General features: G+C 42.1%; 1 protein-coding gene across 1 annotated transcript in view; it reads right to left on the reverse strand.

Moving 5' to 3' along the window:
* Positions 1–21,166, reverse strand: part of CSMD1 (CUB and Sushi multiple domains 1) — a 2,292,800-nt gene that overhangs the window by 222,108 nt on the left and 2,049,526 nt on the right. Inside the window, exon 42 of the mRNA XM_019488443.2 lies at positions 16,481–16,669. Coding sequence (XP_019343988.2) covers positions 16,481–16,669 — 189 coding nt within the window. The remainder of the gene's footprint in view (positions 1–16,480; positions 16,670–21,166) is intronic.

Below are 21,166 nucleotides of genomic sequence, written 5' to 3' on the forward strand. Positions count from 1 at the left end.
ATATGATATTGGATTTATCCAAAGAAACTTGTCTGCCTATGTCCTTAGACCAACACGACTAAAACCTACACACCTAATTAAATCACAAAAATTCTGGGTTAAGCTACAGAAGTCAAGGATTTCAATAAGGGTGTGAAAAGCTCTTTGAGAACTCCTGGCACTCTGGTGTAGTGCCCGAAGACTGGAAGAAGGCCAATGTGGTGCCTATCTTCAAGAAAGGGAGGAAAGTGGATCCAGCAAACTATAGGCCCATCAGCCTGACCTCTATCTTGGGGAAGGTCTTAGAAAAGTTTATTAAAGAGGCCATCCTTAATGGACTGGCCAACACCAACATCCTGAGGAATAGCCAGCACGGGTTTGTTGCAGGTAGGTCTTGTTTGATCAATCTCATTTCCTTTTATGACCAGGTGACCTATCACCTGGACAAGGGAGAAGAGATTGATGTCATATATGTTGACTTCAAAAAAAGCCTTTGATCTGGTATCCCATGATCATCTCTTGGTGAAACTGGCCAATTGTGGGCTTGGGTCCACCACCATCGGCTGGCTGGGAAATTGGCTCCATGGTCAGACCCAGAGGGTGGCAATTGACTGAAGATAATCATCATAGTGCCCTGTGACCAGTGGGGCTCCCTCAAGGCTCTGTCCTTGGACCCATATTGTTCAACGTCTTCATTAATGATGTGGACATTGGAGTCAGAAGTGGACTGGCCGAATTCGCCGATGACACCAAACTTTGGGGCAAAGCATCCACATCTGAAGACAAGAGGGTGATCTAGGCTGACCTGGACAGGCTCAGCAAATGGGTGGATGAGAACCTGATGGTGTTTAACACCAAAAAATGCAAGGTTCTCCACCTTGGGAGGAAAAACCTGCAGCATCCTTATATGCTTGGCAGTGCTACACTGGCTAGCACTATGGAAGAAAGAGACTTGGGGGGTCATCATTGACCAAAAGATGAACATGAGCCTTCAATGCAATGCTGCAGCTAGTAAAGTGACCAAAACGCTGGCTTGCATCCATAGATGCTTCTCAAGCAAATCCCAGGACGTCATTCTCCCCTTGTACTCAGCCTTAGTGAGGCCGCAGCTGGAGTACTGCGTCCAGTTTTGGGCCCCACAATTCAAAAAGAATGTGGAGAAGCTTGAGAGAGTCCAGAGAAGAGCCACGCGCATGATCAGAGGTCAGGAAAACAGACCTTACGACAACAGGCTGAGAGCTATGGGGCTCATTAGCCTGGAAAAGAGCAGGCTCAGGGGTGATCTGTTGGCCACCTATAAGTTTATCAGGGGTGACCACCAGTATCTGGGGGAACGTTTCTTCACCAGAGCGCCCCAAGGGATGACGAGGTTGAATGGTTATAAACTACTGCAAGACCATTTCAGGCTGGGCATAACGAAGAATTTCTTTACTGTCTGAGCCCCCAAGGCCTGAAATAGCCTGCCATCGGAGGTGGTTCAAGCACCTACATTGAACACCTTCAAGAAACAAATGGATGCTTATGTTGCTGGGATCCTATGACCCCAGCTGACTTCCTGCCTTCGGGCAGGGGGCTGGACTCGATGATCTTCTGAGGTCCCTTCCAGCCCTAATGTCTATGAAATCTATGAAATCTATGAAGCATACTAGCAAAATTCGCTGACGACACCAAGTTATGGGGGAGTGTAGTCACACTGAAGGATAGGCTAGGAATACAGGCTGACCTGGACAGGCTTGTAATGTGGGGAGATCAAAACCTAATGATGTTTAACATGGAAATGTAAAGGGATCCATCTGGGGAGAAATAATCCTCAACACATTTACAGGTTTAGCGGTGCTACACTAGCTAGCACCACAACTGAAAGAGACTTGGGGGTCATGATCAACAACAGAATGAACATGAGTTAGCAATGCAATGCCCTAGCCAGCAGAGGACATGAGGAGAGGCTGAAGGACATGGTACTGTTCAGCCTGGAAAAGAGAAGACTTAGAGGGGACTTGATAGTAGCCTATAAGTACTTAAGGGGTGAATATCACGGGCTGGGAAAGCATCTGTTCACATAAGCAACTGGTAGGCAGTGCACGGGGGTACACGTGCCCCCCCAATGGGGCCGGTGCCCAAACGATGGCTGACACTGATGGTGTTGGTAGGGCTGATGCCCACCCTGACAGGGTCAGTGGCTTCTGCGGGTGCCCCCCCAGAATCAGAAGGCACTAGTTACTTATATCTGTTCACCAAGGTACCCCAGGGGAAGACAAGGAATAATGCACATAAACTGCTAGAAGATGGCTTCAGATTGGACATAAGGAAAAACTTTATGGCTTGAGTTTATAGAGTCTGGAACAAACTCTCCCACAGAGGTGGTACAGTCACCTACCCTGGAGATCTTCAAAAGGTGACTGGACACACACATTGCTGGGGTCATCTGACCCCCACAGTCTTTTGTTTCCTGCTTAAGAGCAGGGGGGCTAGACCTGATGATCTTGAGAGGTCCCTTTTAGCTCCCTAACTTCTATAACTTCTTTAAGTGTGGCTAAAGCAGAAGGCTGCAGAGGCTTGTATCTGAGTGACCACAAAATTAACCTTCACAGACACATCTTACAAAGGAAAGAAAGTAATTAACTTGTTCAGTTGGACTAGATCAGCTTAAAAAGTGTACAAGGCCTGAAAAAATACATTATAAAAGAAGGCCTTAAATAATCCTAACATACTATATCATGGCATATACATGTTAGCAGGATTCATTAATGCAATTAAATGTATTAAGTGTAATTTAGCCTTTGTAGATGTATTTGTTTTAAATGTTTTTGACAGGTTGTAAAAACAAAACAGCCTTGTCAATAATGACAATAACTAAATTAAGAAAACGGTGCTGGCATTTAACATTCTGTCATGGTAAAGAAAGGAGAAGTGTAACTCCATTCCAGAAATGTAACTTCCATAAAAAGCATACATTTCAACTAATTGACAAAAGAGAACTAGTTCAGTTCAGTTCTAAAACTTTCAGTGAAACAAAGACATTTTGATTTATTGAATCAAATATAGATAGATATGCATCTTCAATCATTGTAAATCTGTGGTTGTAAACTTGATGATTTTGGTGAATGAAGGATCTGAGGAACTGAACAATTAACAAGAACTTCTGGGGTCCACAGATCCTGAGATCCAGCCTCCACCCACTCTCCCAGATATATGTTTTTGCATTCCCATTATTACATCATCTGAATCAAAGTTAAACATATGTTAATTTTCCAATAAAGTGATTCTCTTGAGAAGTGAGAGCTATTCTCCTAATTTCAGGGTCCTGTCAAACAAAATAAGCAATATTTGTCCTAATTTGGGGATAGCGGGCTTCCCAGGATCTCCTAAAATAACAGTTGTTAAAGACACCTTATTGATGACTTTTGGAGGAAATGGCATCCCTGACAGTCTAAACAGGCAAATGTCAAATCATGTTGATACTATGTCATCATGCACCTTTGCTGTACTTTCCAGACCGGTGATCATGAGCCTCCCTCCCTGGGCAACCATAATCTGAATAATGATGGAGTAGTGTTATTGTGTGGGACATATGGAAGGCAATACAGTAAACTGGCTGATTTGCCACACCAAGATGGACTAATGGTAAATTATCCAAGAGTTGATCATCAGACATGGTAAGGGGAAGCACTGATGGGAAGTCAGAACAATGGTGAATTAAACCATGGTGGTGAATTATTCCATAGGCAAATTAAACAAAATGTAAAGTACATGGGCACATGAGTGTCACTTATGCCCCTTGTAGAATTCAGAAAACTTATTCTTTTGAATGAACTGTTATTATAAAAGATATTGTGGTTATCTCTACCAGGCACAGGTAAAATACACTGTTAAGTGTGTTACACATTTCCATTACCACAGCATAAATAAAGTTTGGGCCAATAGCTAACTGATTATTCATAGATGTGTACAAATCTGTGATAGGATAGATGTGTACAGATCTGTGGTAGGGCTTCTAATGATGATTGAATGGCTCTTAAGGCTTGAAGTGTTCTCAGCAAGCCACATAAGATTTTCAGAGAGTAAAAGGATTATGGATATGTTAATAAGAGAACTGGATGGTTGGATCAACCTCTTCACTCTTCTCTATGAAGGTCTCCTTCCTTGCACAGTAGTTTTGGAACCATTTGTGGTCATCCCGGGGCTGCATAATGATTTAATTCCATAATTCTATTATTTTTTTCTGTGCTACAAACTCCTATGTATAACCAGTGAAATGGTAATGATTGCATATACAATAGGCAAATCTATCTTACTTCGAAAGAGCTTCCCTGAGCCCACCATTCATTTCCATGGGTCAGAAAATACCACTGAAATTCACTCCACCACCTTGAATATCCTCCTCTCCATTCTGTTCCAATAGTAGTACAAGCATAAGCAGAAACAGCATTTCATCAGTGACTGACCCATGGTATGGCACTAGCTGCACAGACTGAAATTAGGAGTTTGAATAGAAAGAAGAGTCTCAGGTAAAGGTACTGGTGAGCTAAAAACATTTTTGCTCAGGAGCCTAGAAAGGACAGTGTTTTATTACAATACTCAACATGAAGTATAGCCACCATTTTTAGAGGAACTGAGTAGCTCTTTTAGGCATGTGGCATATAGAAATAAAAATTCTTTCACTGTATAGAAAATCACTGCAAACTATTTAAAAATGTATGTAGTGCATAGGTCTTGTTTTGCTTCTATAACTGTCATGAATATCACTCAAATGGAAAATCTAATTCAATCTACAATGGAGTTATACAACACAGTACACAAAATGATCAAGTTTAATTTTGCTAGGATGTTAGAAATTATTTATATTATTTTACTGATTTTTTTCTTTACCCTCCCTCTTTAAAAAAATTATACTTAAACAGCTAAACCATTTAAACATCAAAATGTTTAGTCTAAAAACGTTGAAATTAAATGTTTTTGTTTTTCTATTTTTTTCATTATCTTTCAGTGAAAATAATTTGCTAAATGTGATCTAAATTGAGAGATAATTTAGTTTATCCAAAACTAATTTTCAGCAAATTAATTACAAAAAAATGTACCCAACCCTAGTATCTATCTATAGATAGATAGATAGATAAACTGAAGAGCTAATATTCAGGCACCTGTAGTTATAAAATGTTTCTCCCACAATCTTTTCAAACTTTTTACTTGAAAGGTTATTGTTTCTAAGCAAAACATTTCCCTGCTACTTTTTTCTGGATACTCTGTCTCCTATAGTTTTCAGTGAATCAGTACACCCAAAGAGGGCTTAATTCACATGATGCTATACTCCCAACAAAGTATCTGAAACACAAGCCCCCTCCACCCCCAAACAGAGATTCCAGTGCTCTTTGAAGCAATCCAGTTTTACAGATCCCCTCTTCATACCTCCCACACCTATAATATTTCCATCTTTTGAAAAGAAATCAATCATAAAAGTGACATCTTTTGGCACTTTGTGCTGGGAGATTAGATGATTTTCTTGGTTGGCTGATAAAAGGGAGGAGAGAATCTATCCTCATGAAAGTAGAGAGAAGAGAAATAAAATTAGTTGCATAGATGTTTCCATCAATTGATACCTGAGAAGACATGAGAAGACTGCCTTTATTCTCAGTGTACACACACACACACACACACACACACACACACACACATGACTTTTGCAACGTTACTAATATAATTCTCTTTGATTATGAGTTCAAGACAAACAAGAAAAAGACTGCACAAAGACTGCAGGTTCACAGCCTGTGTTGTTTCTACATTTTTTTCCAGTAAAATATTATCATTATTGCTGTTTTTAACAAATAATATGCACTGCAACATAATATAATGACTGCTCAGCTCTGCTTTGAAATTAATAGAACACTGAAAAGCAAGGGGAACACTGAAAAAGAAAGAAAATTTTCTCAGCTGTTTTACTGAGTGGGGGGCTTATGTACATCTGCCTCAAGTAAGTGGCCATTTGGTTTTATTTTCTTGTTTTCATATAAATTGGAAATAGCTCCACCACTTTTAGCAACAAGCTTTTGTTATTTCCTTCTAAACATATATATGCCACCTCTTTTTAAAACTCAGTTTCTTTATAACTTGAAATCCTTTCAATGTCCTGATACATTAAATGGCTCCTATATAGGAGAGATTTTTCATAGATTACTATTAAATTAAGTAAAATACACTTAGCTTTGCATAGTGAATGTCTGATAGGCACGAACAGTCTTCTAGTATACATAGAATTACAAATATATATATATATATATATATATATATATATATATATATATATATATATAAAAATGTGATTTGATTGCTATTAGAATATGATCTTATAATGTCTTGCTTCCTCAACCAGTCCTAGATATAGAACTCCTATTTGCATTCTCTTATGCTCCTTTAAAAGTTGTTGTAGAAAATAACATTTTCACCCAGTATATTAATATTCCCATTTATCTTTATTTCTATATTGGAATTAAACCACATTGGAATTAAATCACATATATCTGAGGATGTTTTAGGGTGCAATTGTGTTTCATTGCACATTCCAGGCTTGTCATATATGGATTATTACATGAGTATAAGCTCCCTATGTGGTTTCCCCAACTAGAAAAGTTTAGATGTCACTGAAGGGGACAGAAGTGCATTTCTTGCCAAAATAAAGAATAAGAGGAAAGAGTTAAAAAAAAATTAAAAAAAGAGTGATTCTGGATACCATTGCCCACTGTGGGAAAGAGGGAAGATCAGATTAGAACCTGCTAACTTTTTCAATGCCTCTATTCAGTAGCTGCATTTAGTACTACTATTAGGAAACTTTTAACAGAACATTCTATCCTCTGTGAAAAAAAACTGTAGATGATGTCAGATTTTCTAGGAACAATAAATTTATATATATGCAGAACCTAGGGGAAAATTTGCATAAATTATAAGACTTTTAGAAAAGAAATTGTTTTCCCCCATTGAGCATCACATCATACTTCAGTTCAAACAGCTACAGTAGTTATATTGTGATCACTTTCTGTAGAGAGAAAGGGAAATAAATGGTGTCCCAGGGACAACGGGGCTAGAGGGAAGCCCCGGCCCGGAGCCAGAGGGAATGCTCGCTTATGCTCCACAGGAGGCGAGGATAGTACTGGTGTGCAGGCCGGGGAACCACCCGCGTGGCTCGTTAGCGCGCTTTTATACAGCTGGAGCGGAGTGACGTCAGAGAGAGGCGCCGCTCGGCAGAAATAAAACGCGGCCCCGAAGGCAGAGGGGGCGTGCTGCAGAAGGACGCAGGGCCCGGAGGGAAGCCCGAGGCCAGAGCCGGGCACCCGCACGGGGCCTCTGCCGCGGGCAGAGTAGGCTGTAGCAGTGCCGGGAGCAGCGGAGCTGGAGAGAGCCACAGCCGCGGGGATAGAGGCAGTTAAATTGATGCTAGAGCTGGCAGAGGCGCTGAGGAAGAAACCGAAGAGAGGGCCAGCCGGAACCACTGGTAAGCTAACCGAGGAAGAGCCGGCAGGGACTCCGGAGGAGGAACCGAGGAAGAGCCAGCCGGCAGGGACTCTGGTGAAGTAACCAGGGAAGAGCCGGCAGGGACTCTGGGGAGAGCTGACGGGGATGCTGGCGAGAACGTCGGCGAAGAAGCCCGCAGGGGCTAGAGGGCTCAGGACATGTGGTCCTCAGGCCAGGGACGAGGAACAGAAATTCTGCGACCAAAGGTGGCATTGGCTGGGGTGTAGGGGAGGTCAGAGCCCCGTGAGAACCTGCCCAGGGGCGCTTTGGCACTGGAGGCCGTAGAGAAGGGGAACCCCCCCTGCTGTAGGCCCAGCCAGACCTCGATCAGCGAGTTTCGGGGATCTACCACCGACTCCCGGGGCACACTCAGGGGACCTTCCAGCGAGACCGGGGCAGATCCGGTTAGCCGCCCGTGCAAGAGTTGCCCGAGAGCGCCTTCTTGAGCGGAGGCGGGCACAAATGGACATATAGCTTATAGTCTATTAGTTAAAGAAATCACCCAAATATTTGTGCAACACAACTGAAATTTATGGATTCTGTATTATGTGAAAGCTCAAAATGGATACAGAAAGATATAGAAAGATGCATGTGGCATCTTCACTTCCTTTTATTCCTTAAGCTAGAGCTGGATAACTGCAGGTCACCCAAAATGAGAAGTGAAAAAAAAAATTCTTGATCTTTCAATACCCATTTTATATGTTTTTTCTTTCAATGTAGTTATGAGAGATAATAAGGCATATAGTAGTTGACATACAGCAGACACCTTAATGAACTGTAACATTTCCTGAAAGCAGGCTACAAGATTTATAATGCATAAATAATCTATAATTAGCACCCTGCCTGGAATATCACATTTATGTCTATGACATAGATACTATTTAAGCATTATTACATCACAGTGGGAAAGTCATGAGTGAGAGCCTATATTCTTAGGTTTTAAGGCCAGAAGGAACTATTAGGATCATCTAGTTTGACTTCCTGTACTATAGAATTTTACCCACTAATTTCTGCATCAAGTATATATGTTCTATTCATGCTATAACATTCTACAAGCTATAAGTCCTAAACGGCTTGGACCCTACATGCCCAAGGTACCGCCTTCTTCATTACGCCCCATCACACTCCTTAAAATGGATTTAGAGCAACATCCTGCAAGTACCATCAGAATGCCAAGATCACTTAGTAAAAATCTAGATCTTATTCTGACTTTATCTACAAGACTATAGAACCTTTATCATCAAATATCTTCTCTTCTACTTACAAAGAGACCTAGCTGGCTGTTATAGCACCCTCTACCCACTGCAGCAGTCCGGTAATGGGGACTGGTGCCTGTCTCTGGCCTGCGGCTACCTGTGACAGCATCTGGCCCCTTGGACCTATGGCCTCATCGCTGCACGCCTACCATATCCAGATGGGGACAGCACGGCCACCTGGGCTGTGGTACGGGCACTGTAACAGATCTGCCTGCAACTCTGGGCCAGGTGCCACTGAGCCATGGCTGCACAGTTGGCCTTTGGGTGGCACTGTTGTTATGTCTTCTGATGTCCCCGCTTTGTCATCTGGGCAGCTATTGCTCAGAATATGTGCTCCTTGCAGTGGCCCACTTTCAACTGTCAACGCATGCCCTCCTGGCCTCAAATGACCAGGAAGTCAGCCAACTCATCTGCCCTCCAGCTGGGTCCCCAATGCTGGCCCTGGGCAGGCTCCTCTTCCCAGGTCCTGCCCCTTGCCTCACTAGTAAAGATCCTGGTATTCCCTGTTTAAAAATGGCAAATTATCTGATAAGAAACCCAAATTCTCTCATTAGAATAGCCAAAATCCACATTCTTCTGAAATTAAAATGAAATGCCACTATATAGAGAGAAATCAGTTGGGCAATGTTTTATTGAGATATTTACAAGTTTAAAGCAATTTGGAAGCCTACCAGTGCCTCCCTTATCATAATCAAACTATTTATACCCTTTGGCATTCACTTTTGGCTTTTCTTGTCATAGAAACATCAGAGCTGCCCCTAACCCCTTTGCTCACCATGATGTGGGGCAACGGGCTGCACTGATATGATGGTTCTCTGCCCCTGTCCTTGCCCCTCACTCCCAACCCACAGCCCCACCAGTGCCCCTCACTCCTGACCTGCAGCCCCTGCCTGTCCCCACTAGCTCCCTCCCAGCACCAGGATATGAATCCAGCTTCAGGTGTCTCACCCGCTGCTTTGTGGCTCTAAGCAGTGGCAGCCCTTGTTGCTCTGCTCCCTGCACCTGTGCCCAGGCCCCAAAGATCCCCATGCTGTTCCTGGGAAGCCCTCAACTGTGGCTCAGCGGCTGGGCTGGGCAAGCCCCTTCCCTTTCAAACTGGCCTCCCCCTGCACAGACTGGACTAGGGGATAGGGAGGCTCTAAACCCAGCTCTGGTGGCCTCTCCTACCTGGAGCTATCCTCCATCACTGATCCCCACCTCTCTCTCACACCCTTGCTTCCACCTCTACCCCTCCCCCCAGCCCATGAAATGCCTGAAGTAGTTCCCAGGACCAGGAGGCCCCTCAGGCTCAGGCCACATGTCCCAGCACTGATGTGGGCATGGGGCAGGGGTGCGGTGTGGCAGTTGCCCCTGCAGCCATGGCTCCCACCAGCAGGTCCTGTCCCATCCTATCTGGTGACTGGGCATGTGGGGTGTGAGATATGTGGGAGGGATGTGGGATTTCAGGGGGAAGAAGTGTAGAGGATGGATATGGGGTTTGTGGGGGTTGTGGGTGGGTGTAGGGGTAGGTGTAGCATTTGTGGGGGTGAGATTAGTGGGCCTTGTTCAGGGGTTTGGGGTGGTGTGGGGTTTGTGGGTCTGGGGTTTGTGGGTGGAGTTTTGTGGGGTGGTTTGGGGTTGTGGGGTTTGTGGGTGAGTTGTGGGAGAGTTTGTAGGTGTGGGGGGACTGTGAAGGAAGGGGGGGGGGGGCTGCTTTGGGGGGTGGGAACCCTGTCTGTCCCCCCTGCACAGCCCCTCCACACAGCATACAGCCCCCCCCCCCCCTGCAATAGCAGGGATCCCTGGTGGCTGCACATGGCGCAGGGTGCATGCTCTCAGGCAGAATTGTGCTGGGTTTTACTGTCACCTGGGGTCCTGGCACCATTTGCAGAAGCCACTCACCCTTGAGCTGGGCCAGGTCCTGCTTGCATGGGTCCAACCAGGCTCAATTGCATGCAGGGCAAATGGAGGCAGGACCCAGCTCAGTCCGAGGGTAGGCAGGCCCTGTGTGTGGTGCTGGGAGCAGCAGGGGCATGGAACAGCCATAGAGATATTCTGGCTGGGTGCCAGAGCTTCTCCTTGGAGGACCCAGCCTCTGGTTGCCTCTGGAGTGTGCCTTGCACCACTTTTTTTCAGTGTGGGGTTTGTTTGTTTTTTTGATACTGGGATTTCTTGGTATCAAATTTAGAGCCCATGCTCATAATATTCAGTGCAGAGAACATTTTTTTTTTCATTCGTAGCATGCCTCCTGTGGCATCTCAAACTGCTTTGAGGCACCACAACAGGCATGTGCTCACTTGTCTGGACGCATCCTTTATGTCTGGGCAAATACTTGCAAAGTTCAAGTATGTCACTTAATTTATGTCTGGTTGGCAAACTAGGTTGACTGATCCTCTTAAACTTCTAATATAAGGATATTTTCCAGATTTCAAATCATCTCTTCTAAACCCTTTTGAAATTTCTCAGCTAGTTCTGTAATTGTGTCACCAACACTCTATACAAAGATAATGCCTCCTTCTTAAACCCACCTGACATTGCTATTTTTATACATCCAAGAATGCATTCACTTCTTTCAACACGGCCTTGCAAGTAAAAAATATGTAATCTAGGCCTTTTTTAGATTCACTGTTTTCAAGGGTATATAGTTTTCAATGCTATATAGCTTTGCATTTAGTTTTCTAAATCTTTTCCTTCAGGTTATCAGATAGTCCAGATCTTTTAGTATAACTGAACAGTTCCTAACATTATTTCTCACTCCACAATAATTGCATCATCTGCTAACTTTACCAGCAATGGTTTTATATTTTCCTACAAATCACTGATAAAGATGTTGACTAACACTGTACCAAGAACAGATCCCTATAGAATCCTACTAGAAACAGCTCCTTTTAATGGTAATTTTTAAGTATAAGAATATTAAATTGTATTTTAAATATATTTAAAAATATTCATTTTAAACCAAGAAATTACTTTGTTTTTTATGAATGCTAATAAAGGAAACAAAATCCTGATGACTATATCTTTTGAATGCACTTTATTTCCTTCATTTAAGGAACCAGCTAAGATTACCAAGAAATATTATGATTGTCTTTTGCATTCCTTGAAAAATCCATACACTTAGCAGCAAGGAAATACATAGCTAAGAATATTACAAATTGTACACTGTCTCTAACATACTAGTATATCATTCTGTATATGAAATTTCATAAGCCCATTTACTGTTTGAAATAAATATTCTTATATCAGTTAGGTTATAAAAAAGAAGCAAATCCCACATTTTTTCTGAAAACAAAACATTAAAATTTGTGGGTGTACATTATTAGGATATTGTTCTGTCTGAAATGCAAATCTACATATATACATAATATTTTTCAAAAAATTAAGAGTATTTTATACATTTCATAAAGAACTATATGCAATATGTCTATGAAAAATACATTTTAAATACATTAGCTAAACTTCTCAATATCCACATCATATATACAAACAATATACACCAAGAAAATAGTAATTCCCATACATTTAATTAAAACAGAAAAAAACTAAAGATCTATCCATACATAACATACATATATTAACATGTATATAATGTATAAGTCGTGGGTGTAATATGAGTTCAGATTTTCCTCTTTTGATTAAATGTATGGTAATTTATATTTACTTGATATGGATAATATGTTTGAATTTATTATTATGTGGGCAGCATTAAATCTAGAACATATTTAGAAATTCATTTATTTGAATTTAAGTGTCTCCATTTTGTTAGAGATGTGGCAGGTAAATACATTTTGCCACAAGGTTTCATGACTTTTTATTAGGACAACTATTCTTTTTAGCTTTCTTTTTTCTATTTGATGTACCTGAGCTTTGAGTTTTTTTCTTGGATGATACATCTTCTAGATTCTATTATGCTAACATTTCCCAAAACATTAGAAAAAAAAAGCGATAGACATAATGCAGGCATTGTACTAAATCACCTGTCCAGAATGCAAATATAAAAGTAGGGGGTATACGTTATTATATCCATTGTATATTTTCAATTACAAATGTTCTCTCTCCAATGAAAAAGAGCAGTAATCATTCACCTTCTCCTACATGCTTTCAAGTCTGTACTAGACATTCTCTCTTTTTGCAATATTCCCCTTGTCCTCACCCTGTGATAGAAGGGACAAATAACAAACACTGTTTTTTATTCTAACTTTCACTTTGTATTTTGCTCCCTATGTTGTATTAGGCATTTAGAATGATTTAGAAACCAGGCTACACTTGGAAAAATATTCACAGATTCATAGATTCATAGATTGTAGAGTTGGAAGGGACCACAATGGAACATCATGTCCGACCCCCTGTCTCTGGCAGGAAAAAGGATCTAGGTCAGATGACCCCAGCCAGGTGACTATCTAGCCTCCTCTTGAAGACCTCCAAGCTAGGTGATAGCACCACCTCTCTTGGAAGCCCATTCCAGATCCTGGCCACCCTTACTGTGAAAAATTTCTTCCTAATATCTAACCTAAATCCACTCTCAACTAGTTTACACCCATCATTCCTAGTCACTTCCTGGGGCGCCTTAGTAATCAGTGCTTCCCCTATTCCCCGTTGACCTCCCATAATAAATTTATAGGCAGACACAAGATCTCCCCTCAGCTGTCTCTTGTGAAGGCTGAAGAGATTCAGCTCCCTCAACCTCCCCGCGTAGGGTCTATCACGAAGGCCACTAATCATGTGAGTGGCCCTCCTCTGAACCCTCTAGAGATTCCCCGTGTCCCTCTTGAAGTGTGGCACCCAAAACTGGACACAGTACTCCAACTGCAGCCTGACCAGTGCCACATAGAGGGGGAGCATCACCTCCTTTGTTCTATTAGTCATGCACCTGCTAATGCACAACAAGGTGTGATTGGCTTTGTTGATGGCCTTATTACACTGCTGGCTCATGTTCATCTTGAAGTCAATTATGACTCCAAGATCCCTCTCTGCCTCCGAGCTGCTGAGAAGGACACTCCCTAACCTATAGGTGTGCTGGGGGTTCCTCCTTCCCAGGTGGAGTACCTTACATTTATCTTTATTAAATTGCATCCTATTTCTCTCTGCCCATTGATCCAACCTGTCCAGGTCAGCCTGAATCTGCTCCCTGCCCTCCGGTGTACTAACTTTGCCCCATAACTTGGTATCATCAGCGAACTTGGAGAGGGTGCTCTCCACACCCTCATCCAAATTGCTGATGAAGATATTGAATAATATCGGTCCAAGGACTAAACCCTGTGGGACCCCACTGCCCCCCTCCCTCCAGGCCAAGAAGGAACCATCCACCACCACTCTCTGGGTGCAGTCCCTAAGCCAGTTGGCCACCCACCTGACCGTGTAAGCATCCACTCCACAGTCTGCTAGCTTACAAATGAGGATAGGGTGCAAAACTGTATCCTTCCCACCATCTTGTTATTCATGTGTCTAAAGAATGGTGAGTCAAAAGGACTATGCCACAGTTTCTGAGCCACCAGATTGTGTTGTCTCTCAAAGTCCAAAAAGACATCAGTCTAGGTGTCTACCTGCATGAGTGCACATAAGAGAGCCAGAGCCACCCCCCACAACAGTTTTTTTCAGTTTAGATACTACGCTCTTCAGAAAAGGGACTATTCAGTACTTTGTTTTTACATCACACAGCAAAAATGGGGCCTCTATGACAGCCCAACCATAGGCACAAGTAAAATACAAATATTAATAATATCAATAATACAAATCATCATCAATTATAAAAATAATTAAAATGTTTCATTTCTTTGTAAGTAGAAACAATGCAAATTAGATTCCTGTTCCCCCTGCATTCTTTGCTGTGTTAATACTAGCAAGGCATTTTTTTTTTAGGTATTCTTGAATTCCATTTTAATTGTGATTTTGTCTTTCTCAGCTTTCTTGTGTAGGGGCAAAAGTATACTTACATCTCGATACATTTAATATGCTACATTTCTTAGTACAGTGTTGCCATTTGTGTTAGCTAGTCTCAAAATGTACTTGGCTGAGTTCGCAGAATATTGAGTTTAAAAGATATAATAAAGTACAAATATAAGATTCCCTTCACAAACAACACAAACATGCATGTAATTCTCTCTTTTTCAGTATCTCCCTGCTTTTCTCTCATAGGCTACAGTCTACTTGCAATTCAGCAATTATTACACTACCCTATTCAGGAAACTGAAAGCATTATTTAGTGTGTTTAGTTCACAATTTAGGAACATAGGAATTGCCATGCTGCATCAGACAACTGGTCCACGAATTGGTCCAGCTTTCTCTCTCTTACAGTGACTAACACCACCTGCAACCAGGGGAAGACTCAAGACAGCTTGCAGTAGGAAGTTATATTTTGAGGCTGTGCCCCAGCACAAGGCCATAGGAGTCCCTGACTGGATGCATGGAAACCAGACTCTGTTGTGCTCTGCTGAGCACAGGAGTTGTCCTGGACTCAGTCTCAAGTCTGTGTGTACATTGTGGGGTGCTTCATGATGGGGTATTGGGGCATGGCCCAGGGACTTGGAAGCCCAGGTCTCATGGCTTGCGCAGTGGACACAGACACTGCCTTTCTCCTCCCTCCCCCTCCTCCCTTGTCTGCCTGTGCCTGGAAGATGACTGGAGACAGAGGGTGAGGTTGGGAAAAGGGACTCTGCTGGCTAAGATCTAGGAGAACTTGGGGACAGGGCACACTGGGTGCTTGGCTGGAGCAGCCAAGCAGGAGCCAGGTGCTAGCAGTGGGGAGGAAGTGTTAGTGGGGAGCCACAAAGGAGACTGGGATGCTGAAGGACAGTGACCTAACTGGAATTGGTAGGGCATATGATACAGAGGTTTGATTCATTGGTCTAATCTAAATTGATTAGATTTGAGTTCACATTGAGACAGATTATCTTAGACCAGGTTCCACCATTTTTAGACCAGTCTATGTGTGCTGAACTTCTATACGGTTACAGGGTCAGATTGACTTCTGATCACTAAGACTGGTATAAGTGTATTGTCTGTACCTAGCCTTTCCTCACTTGACTGGATCCTTCTAGTTTCTTGGTCCTCTCCAGCTTGACTAACCTAAAAAAAAGTCATCTACAAAGTTTATCACCTCCCAGCTTAGCTACCTTTCCAAACATGTTAAATACAGGTCCTGCTATGGAAACGTGCATCCTTCACTATTTTGCTATGATAAAAAATGGCCATTTATTTCTGTTCTTTTTGTTCTGCCTCCTTAACAAGTTTCTTATTCACACAATACTTTCATTCTCAGACCATGACAACTTTGTTTCTTTAGTAGCATCTTGTGAGGGACTTTGTCAAAGGCCTTTTGAAAGTCAAAATAAAAGTCAGATGTTCTTCCTTCTGTACTTTCATCTTTTAGATGAAAGTTAAGATGAAAGTTGTACTGAGAAACGATTATTGCATTGCAGTGCATATTTCACAAGGGAATCCAAAGAAACAGAAGCTCAGATTCAAAGGGGAGCACAAAATTCATTGAACAACCTAGCAACTGTTGCTGAGGGTCCATTACAGATGTGCCTTTCATTAGTAAAACGTCCACTTACTTCAGTAGCAGCAATATATGACCCTAAATGAGCATACTACAGTTGCTGCTAAAAAAGATTACAAAGCTAACATTAATACTTTGACTGTGACCTCTGCCACCACCACCGTCTTTATGCACAGCAGCTGATAAAGGTCATTCTTTGGGAAAAGGTACACTGTATGGATACAAATAAAGAGCAGCACAAGTTCTAACACCATCGTAATGTTACCTTCACATCTGGGGAAATGATAGTTCCAGTTCCTGTTGATTCCATGTTGGCAAGTGAGAACAGGCTGACCTATCAGAACATACCCAGGATAGCACTCAAATGATACTGACTGACCAACGCTGTAGTCCAAATTGACAATATATCCATTTAAAAAAGGAGGAGGATCTGGGCAGTTCTGTAACTCATAAGCTGGAAGAAAAGAGAAATAGATTTTAACTGTTTAGTCATCTCTCAAAATAAGAGTTAATTAAGAAAAATATCTCAAAATTTGCTGGGATAGATTAAAACTGAATAGTTGGGATCTCTACTAATAACTGGACTAATGACACCATGGCAGTGAGAAAGGAAGAGTCTATTTAGATTATCTCATTGGAAACAACTGAGTTAGCTGTAGTGGGAACATGGTGCAGGAAGATCAAATCTGTACAAGGGAGAGGGACTGAAAGCAATAGTCCATTTGAGAAGCTGGAGAGAAATCTCAAGGGTACAATTTACCCTTAATTAACCTATTTATCACCAATGAAAATCAGGCTAAAAAGTGGCATTCTATTAATCTGTAATATTTGCATCCACATTTGAAGCTTTTTTCCCCTCTCAGTTTTGAAAAGACAGCACCTTAGAGCTGTCTCATGTACAATTCCATCAGGACAAATCCAGAGTGGGTGAAGTTATGCAGTTACACCTCTATCTTGGACTGGACCATGCCACAAGAGCATCTGATGACTTTTTAAAAGCCCCCACATTAGGTGAGAATCTTTGCTCCCTTCCCCTCATGGCTCAGAGGCATGTTCCCTCTCCTTCTCTTCCCTCACCTCCCCTGCCTGTCACTACAGCTTCCACCGCTATCCCAGGGGTGGTGAAAACTTCAGAGCTGCTCCTACTCACTCCAGCTAGGCTGCTTGGATCTAAGCTTAGTTGGATCTAAGCTTTGATAGTGGCTGCAGCAGCAGCAAAGGGTAGGGGTGTTCCCCTTCTTTGCACTTACTCCCCATCATCCATTGCTGCTGTCACTGCTGCTGTCCCTGTCCCAGCTGTGCCCAGCCCCTGCGCTGTCCAGCTATGCTATCTGTTAAAGCACTTGTTCAAATTTCTCATGCAATCCACAAATATTCAATGAGAAAAATATTCACAAAACTTGAATTTGGGTGGTCTACTATAGATAAACTCATTTGCAGCAAGAATTCTTGGTTTTGAAGTGCTTTTTAAAATGAGAGTATGTTAACACACCTAGTGTTAGCTTTTCCATCATATAATCTTCAGACAAATTAATGCTACTTCTAAGCAAATTTCTATAATACTCTTTGTGTAACCTAGTAAGGGATATTGCAACTGCAGTGCCATTATCAGTAAAGGTCAGGTTATGTGGCACACCAAGTATTGAATATACATGTGAAACTATAGGCACTATATAGAGATGCTCAGTATTAAACTAATAACATTCTAGAAAGGTATAGAAAACTTTGAAATGTTATTAATTTTGAAGGACATATAACAGGTTAGTTTAAATTTGTTTGACTAGCAAAGTTTTAATGTGTTGATTACCTCCACCAATTATGCTGTATAATGACTGCATCTATTAGGACACCAAACTATAGTAATCAGAACAACAGTTTACACTTGCATATTTATTAACTGCACCATAGACATTAGGGTTGATCATTTATGAACAAGTTGTAAAAGTCCTACCTTTTGCAAATGACAATATTTTTTCTTAACTTATTAAACTAGCCAAAAATCATTTTTCAGATTACCAAGAAAAAGCAAAAAGGATTAACAAAGAAATGTTATATTATACAAGACATAACCAAACATTCTTTATAGAAGAAAGCATAATAAGTGAAACAACTCCAATAAAATGAAGCTCTTTGTAGTGCTAAAATAACACTAACAATAACAGATAATTAATATTTGGGTTCATATTTTCAAGACCTGTAAAGATATTTGACAGGTAAATGTAATTAATAACACAAACTAATTAGTATAATTAAGATACTACTAATCAGACACAAATACCGGTTTCAAATAATAAATTTAAATATTATAGATATTATTAATTTAAAGTCTTTGTACATTAAAGATAAATAATTCCACAGAGGACAACAAAGATCATACTTTTGCTAAAAGGCCCATAAAAAATATTACGTAGGAAATATACATACCTGTTTGTGAGTGCATCTACATGAAACACTTAATGCACATTGGATTAATTCTATTGCACATTAGTATGGTGGGCAAAATCCATGCTAATGAACAGTAGATTTAATCTAATGTGCATTAAGCATCACACAAAAAGCATTCATCTGTGCTACTGCGCAGAAGTGCCGATTACAGCACATTATGTTAGCACCTGTTCTTACAGGTACTAAATTTAATGTGACATAATTCCAGTGCATTAATGAACATGTAGATGTGCTCCATGTGTCATAATTACAGAGAAGAGGGATGTTCTGCTCTTTCACAGAATGCCCAGTGAAAATTAGAAAATTCTGAGCACGCCTATACATGCCCCTACTGAGCCGTGGTTTTGGAAGTACTAAATGATGGCACAGTAACAGCCCATACTGCACCATGCATGGTTATTTTTAGCCACTATGTCACTGTAGCAACATGATATAACAAGGGAGCATGTTGCTATGATGATGTAGCATCACATGTTGATGCACCCACAGTTGTCAAAACACAAGAACTTGAAACAAAAGTGATTATCCAACAATTGCAGAATCTAATGCTCACAAAAAGGTGAAAATACAATAGTAAAAATGAAAAAGATATTCTTGAACATTTTTTTTTTCAAGGCTAATGATCTTCTTATAGGCTTTGTAATATATAAATCTTCCTTTCTGCATTCAATATTGATATGAATTAAACAACACAAGCAAATTATTTCATGGGAGTCACAAACACTATTGGCATACTTATGCATATGCTCATAACTAAACCTGTGCCCAAGTACTTCGCTAAATCAGGGTTTTTTTGTCAATATTGACTTCCCAGTCATTGCTGATTATGGTTAGGGTATGTATATGTAAGAGAGGACAAAGCCTTTTGTTCTTCCCTGAGTCTCTCAGTGTGTGCATACTACAGTTTTGTAAAATAACAAAGTAGGAAGTGATTCTTAGATCACTGTAGAGTGTGATATTATTTAACAAATGGTACAGGAGGAGGAGAACAAGAAGAAATGAATAAGGATAAAATAGAGAGGTGTGCCTTTTATACCACCCACTAACCTACATCTCACAACACCTACAAATAAAGTGTCTGGCCCTTGCTATATGTTTCATTTAATAAGGATCAGAAGCCTAGAAACTTCTACTGTCACTGGAAGAGTCTGAATCTTCCAAAATGCTATTCAATCGGCCTGTGCAAATAGATAAGCATGCAATTCAGATTCAGCAGATTCTGGCTGCCCTGCCTGGCCCAATCCCCCACCCAGCCAGCCCCAGCTCAGTCCTGGAAATAAAAAAAAAAAAAAAGCCCCACACTCACCAGCTGCAGCAGTGGCATTTGGGGTGTCTGGGCACTCGTGGCAGACCTCCCTGTGCAGTGCAGGGCAGTGGAGGGCAGCAGAGATCACCCCCCCAGCCTGGCACCCACATGGCAGCTGTCCCATGGTGTAGGTGCAGTACAGCTTGGCAGGGTGCTGCATGGTGCCTGGGAGCTCGGGCCACTGGGGCTGAGCACTGCCAGACTCTGAGTGACACATGGAGCCACACAAGCCCCACACTCACCAGCTGCAGCAGCAGTGATTGGGGTGTGTGGGTATTCATGGCAGAGCCCTCCCCATGCAGCGCAGGGCAGTGGAAGGCAGCGGGGATCACCCCCTCTGCTTGGAACCCACACAGCAGCTGTCACATTGCATGAGTGCATCACATCTCAGCAGGGTGCTGAACACTGTCCAGGAGCTTGGACTGATGGGGCTGAGGAGTGCTGGGCTTTGACTGACATGTGGAGCTGCCCCAGCTCCCAGACAGTGTATGGCCCCCTGCCGAGCTGTGCTGCACCCACGCCATGGGGCAGCTGCCGTGCAGGTGCCAAGTGAGAGGGGCAATCCCTGCTGCCCCCTACTACCCTGTGCTGCATGGGCAGGTTCTGCCATGAGTCCTCAGAGACCCTGATCCCTGCTGCTAGACCAACATACAAGTCTGCACAAAACCAGAAATCACCCTAAACACACCAAGAAAACTGATATACAGCCAAGCCCTCAGATACCACCAAATTTGAACTGAGGAGAACACCTGGGATTGCCACCTCACCAATCTTAAAAATGCTTTCACCCAACAAGGACACTCCTCCAGAGAGATAGATAGCATGTTTGAAAGAGCCACCTGGATACCATGAGAAGAATTGCTGCAGTACAGAAGAAAATCCCCCACAAATCGCACATCGCTGGTTATGACATATCACCCTTCCATAGAACTCCTACAGAAAATCCTCAAACAATTGCAACCAATACTAGAAAGAGATCCTGTTCTTAAAGAGATTTTCCCAGAACCACCCAACCTAGCTTTCAAACAAGCACCAAACCTTGCTAACCTCATCACCAGAAGCAAACTTCCTCAGGCCCAGAACACACCTAATGGATCCAGACCGTGCCATGACAAGAAATGCAAAACCTGCCAACACATCTCCATCACCCCCACAATTACTACACCCCATAACAGAGCCATCAGCATCCTTGCATCTTAC

Source organism: Alligator mississippiensis, chromosome 1 (assembly GCF_030867095.1).
Source record: "Alligator mississippiensis isolate rAllMis1 chromosome 1, rAllMis1, whole genome shotgun sequence".
NCBI classification, from domain to species: domain Eukaryota; kingdom Metazoa; phylum Chordata; order Crocodylia; family Alligatoridae; genus Alligator; species Alligator mississippiensis.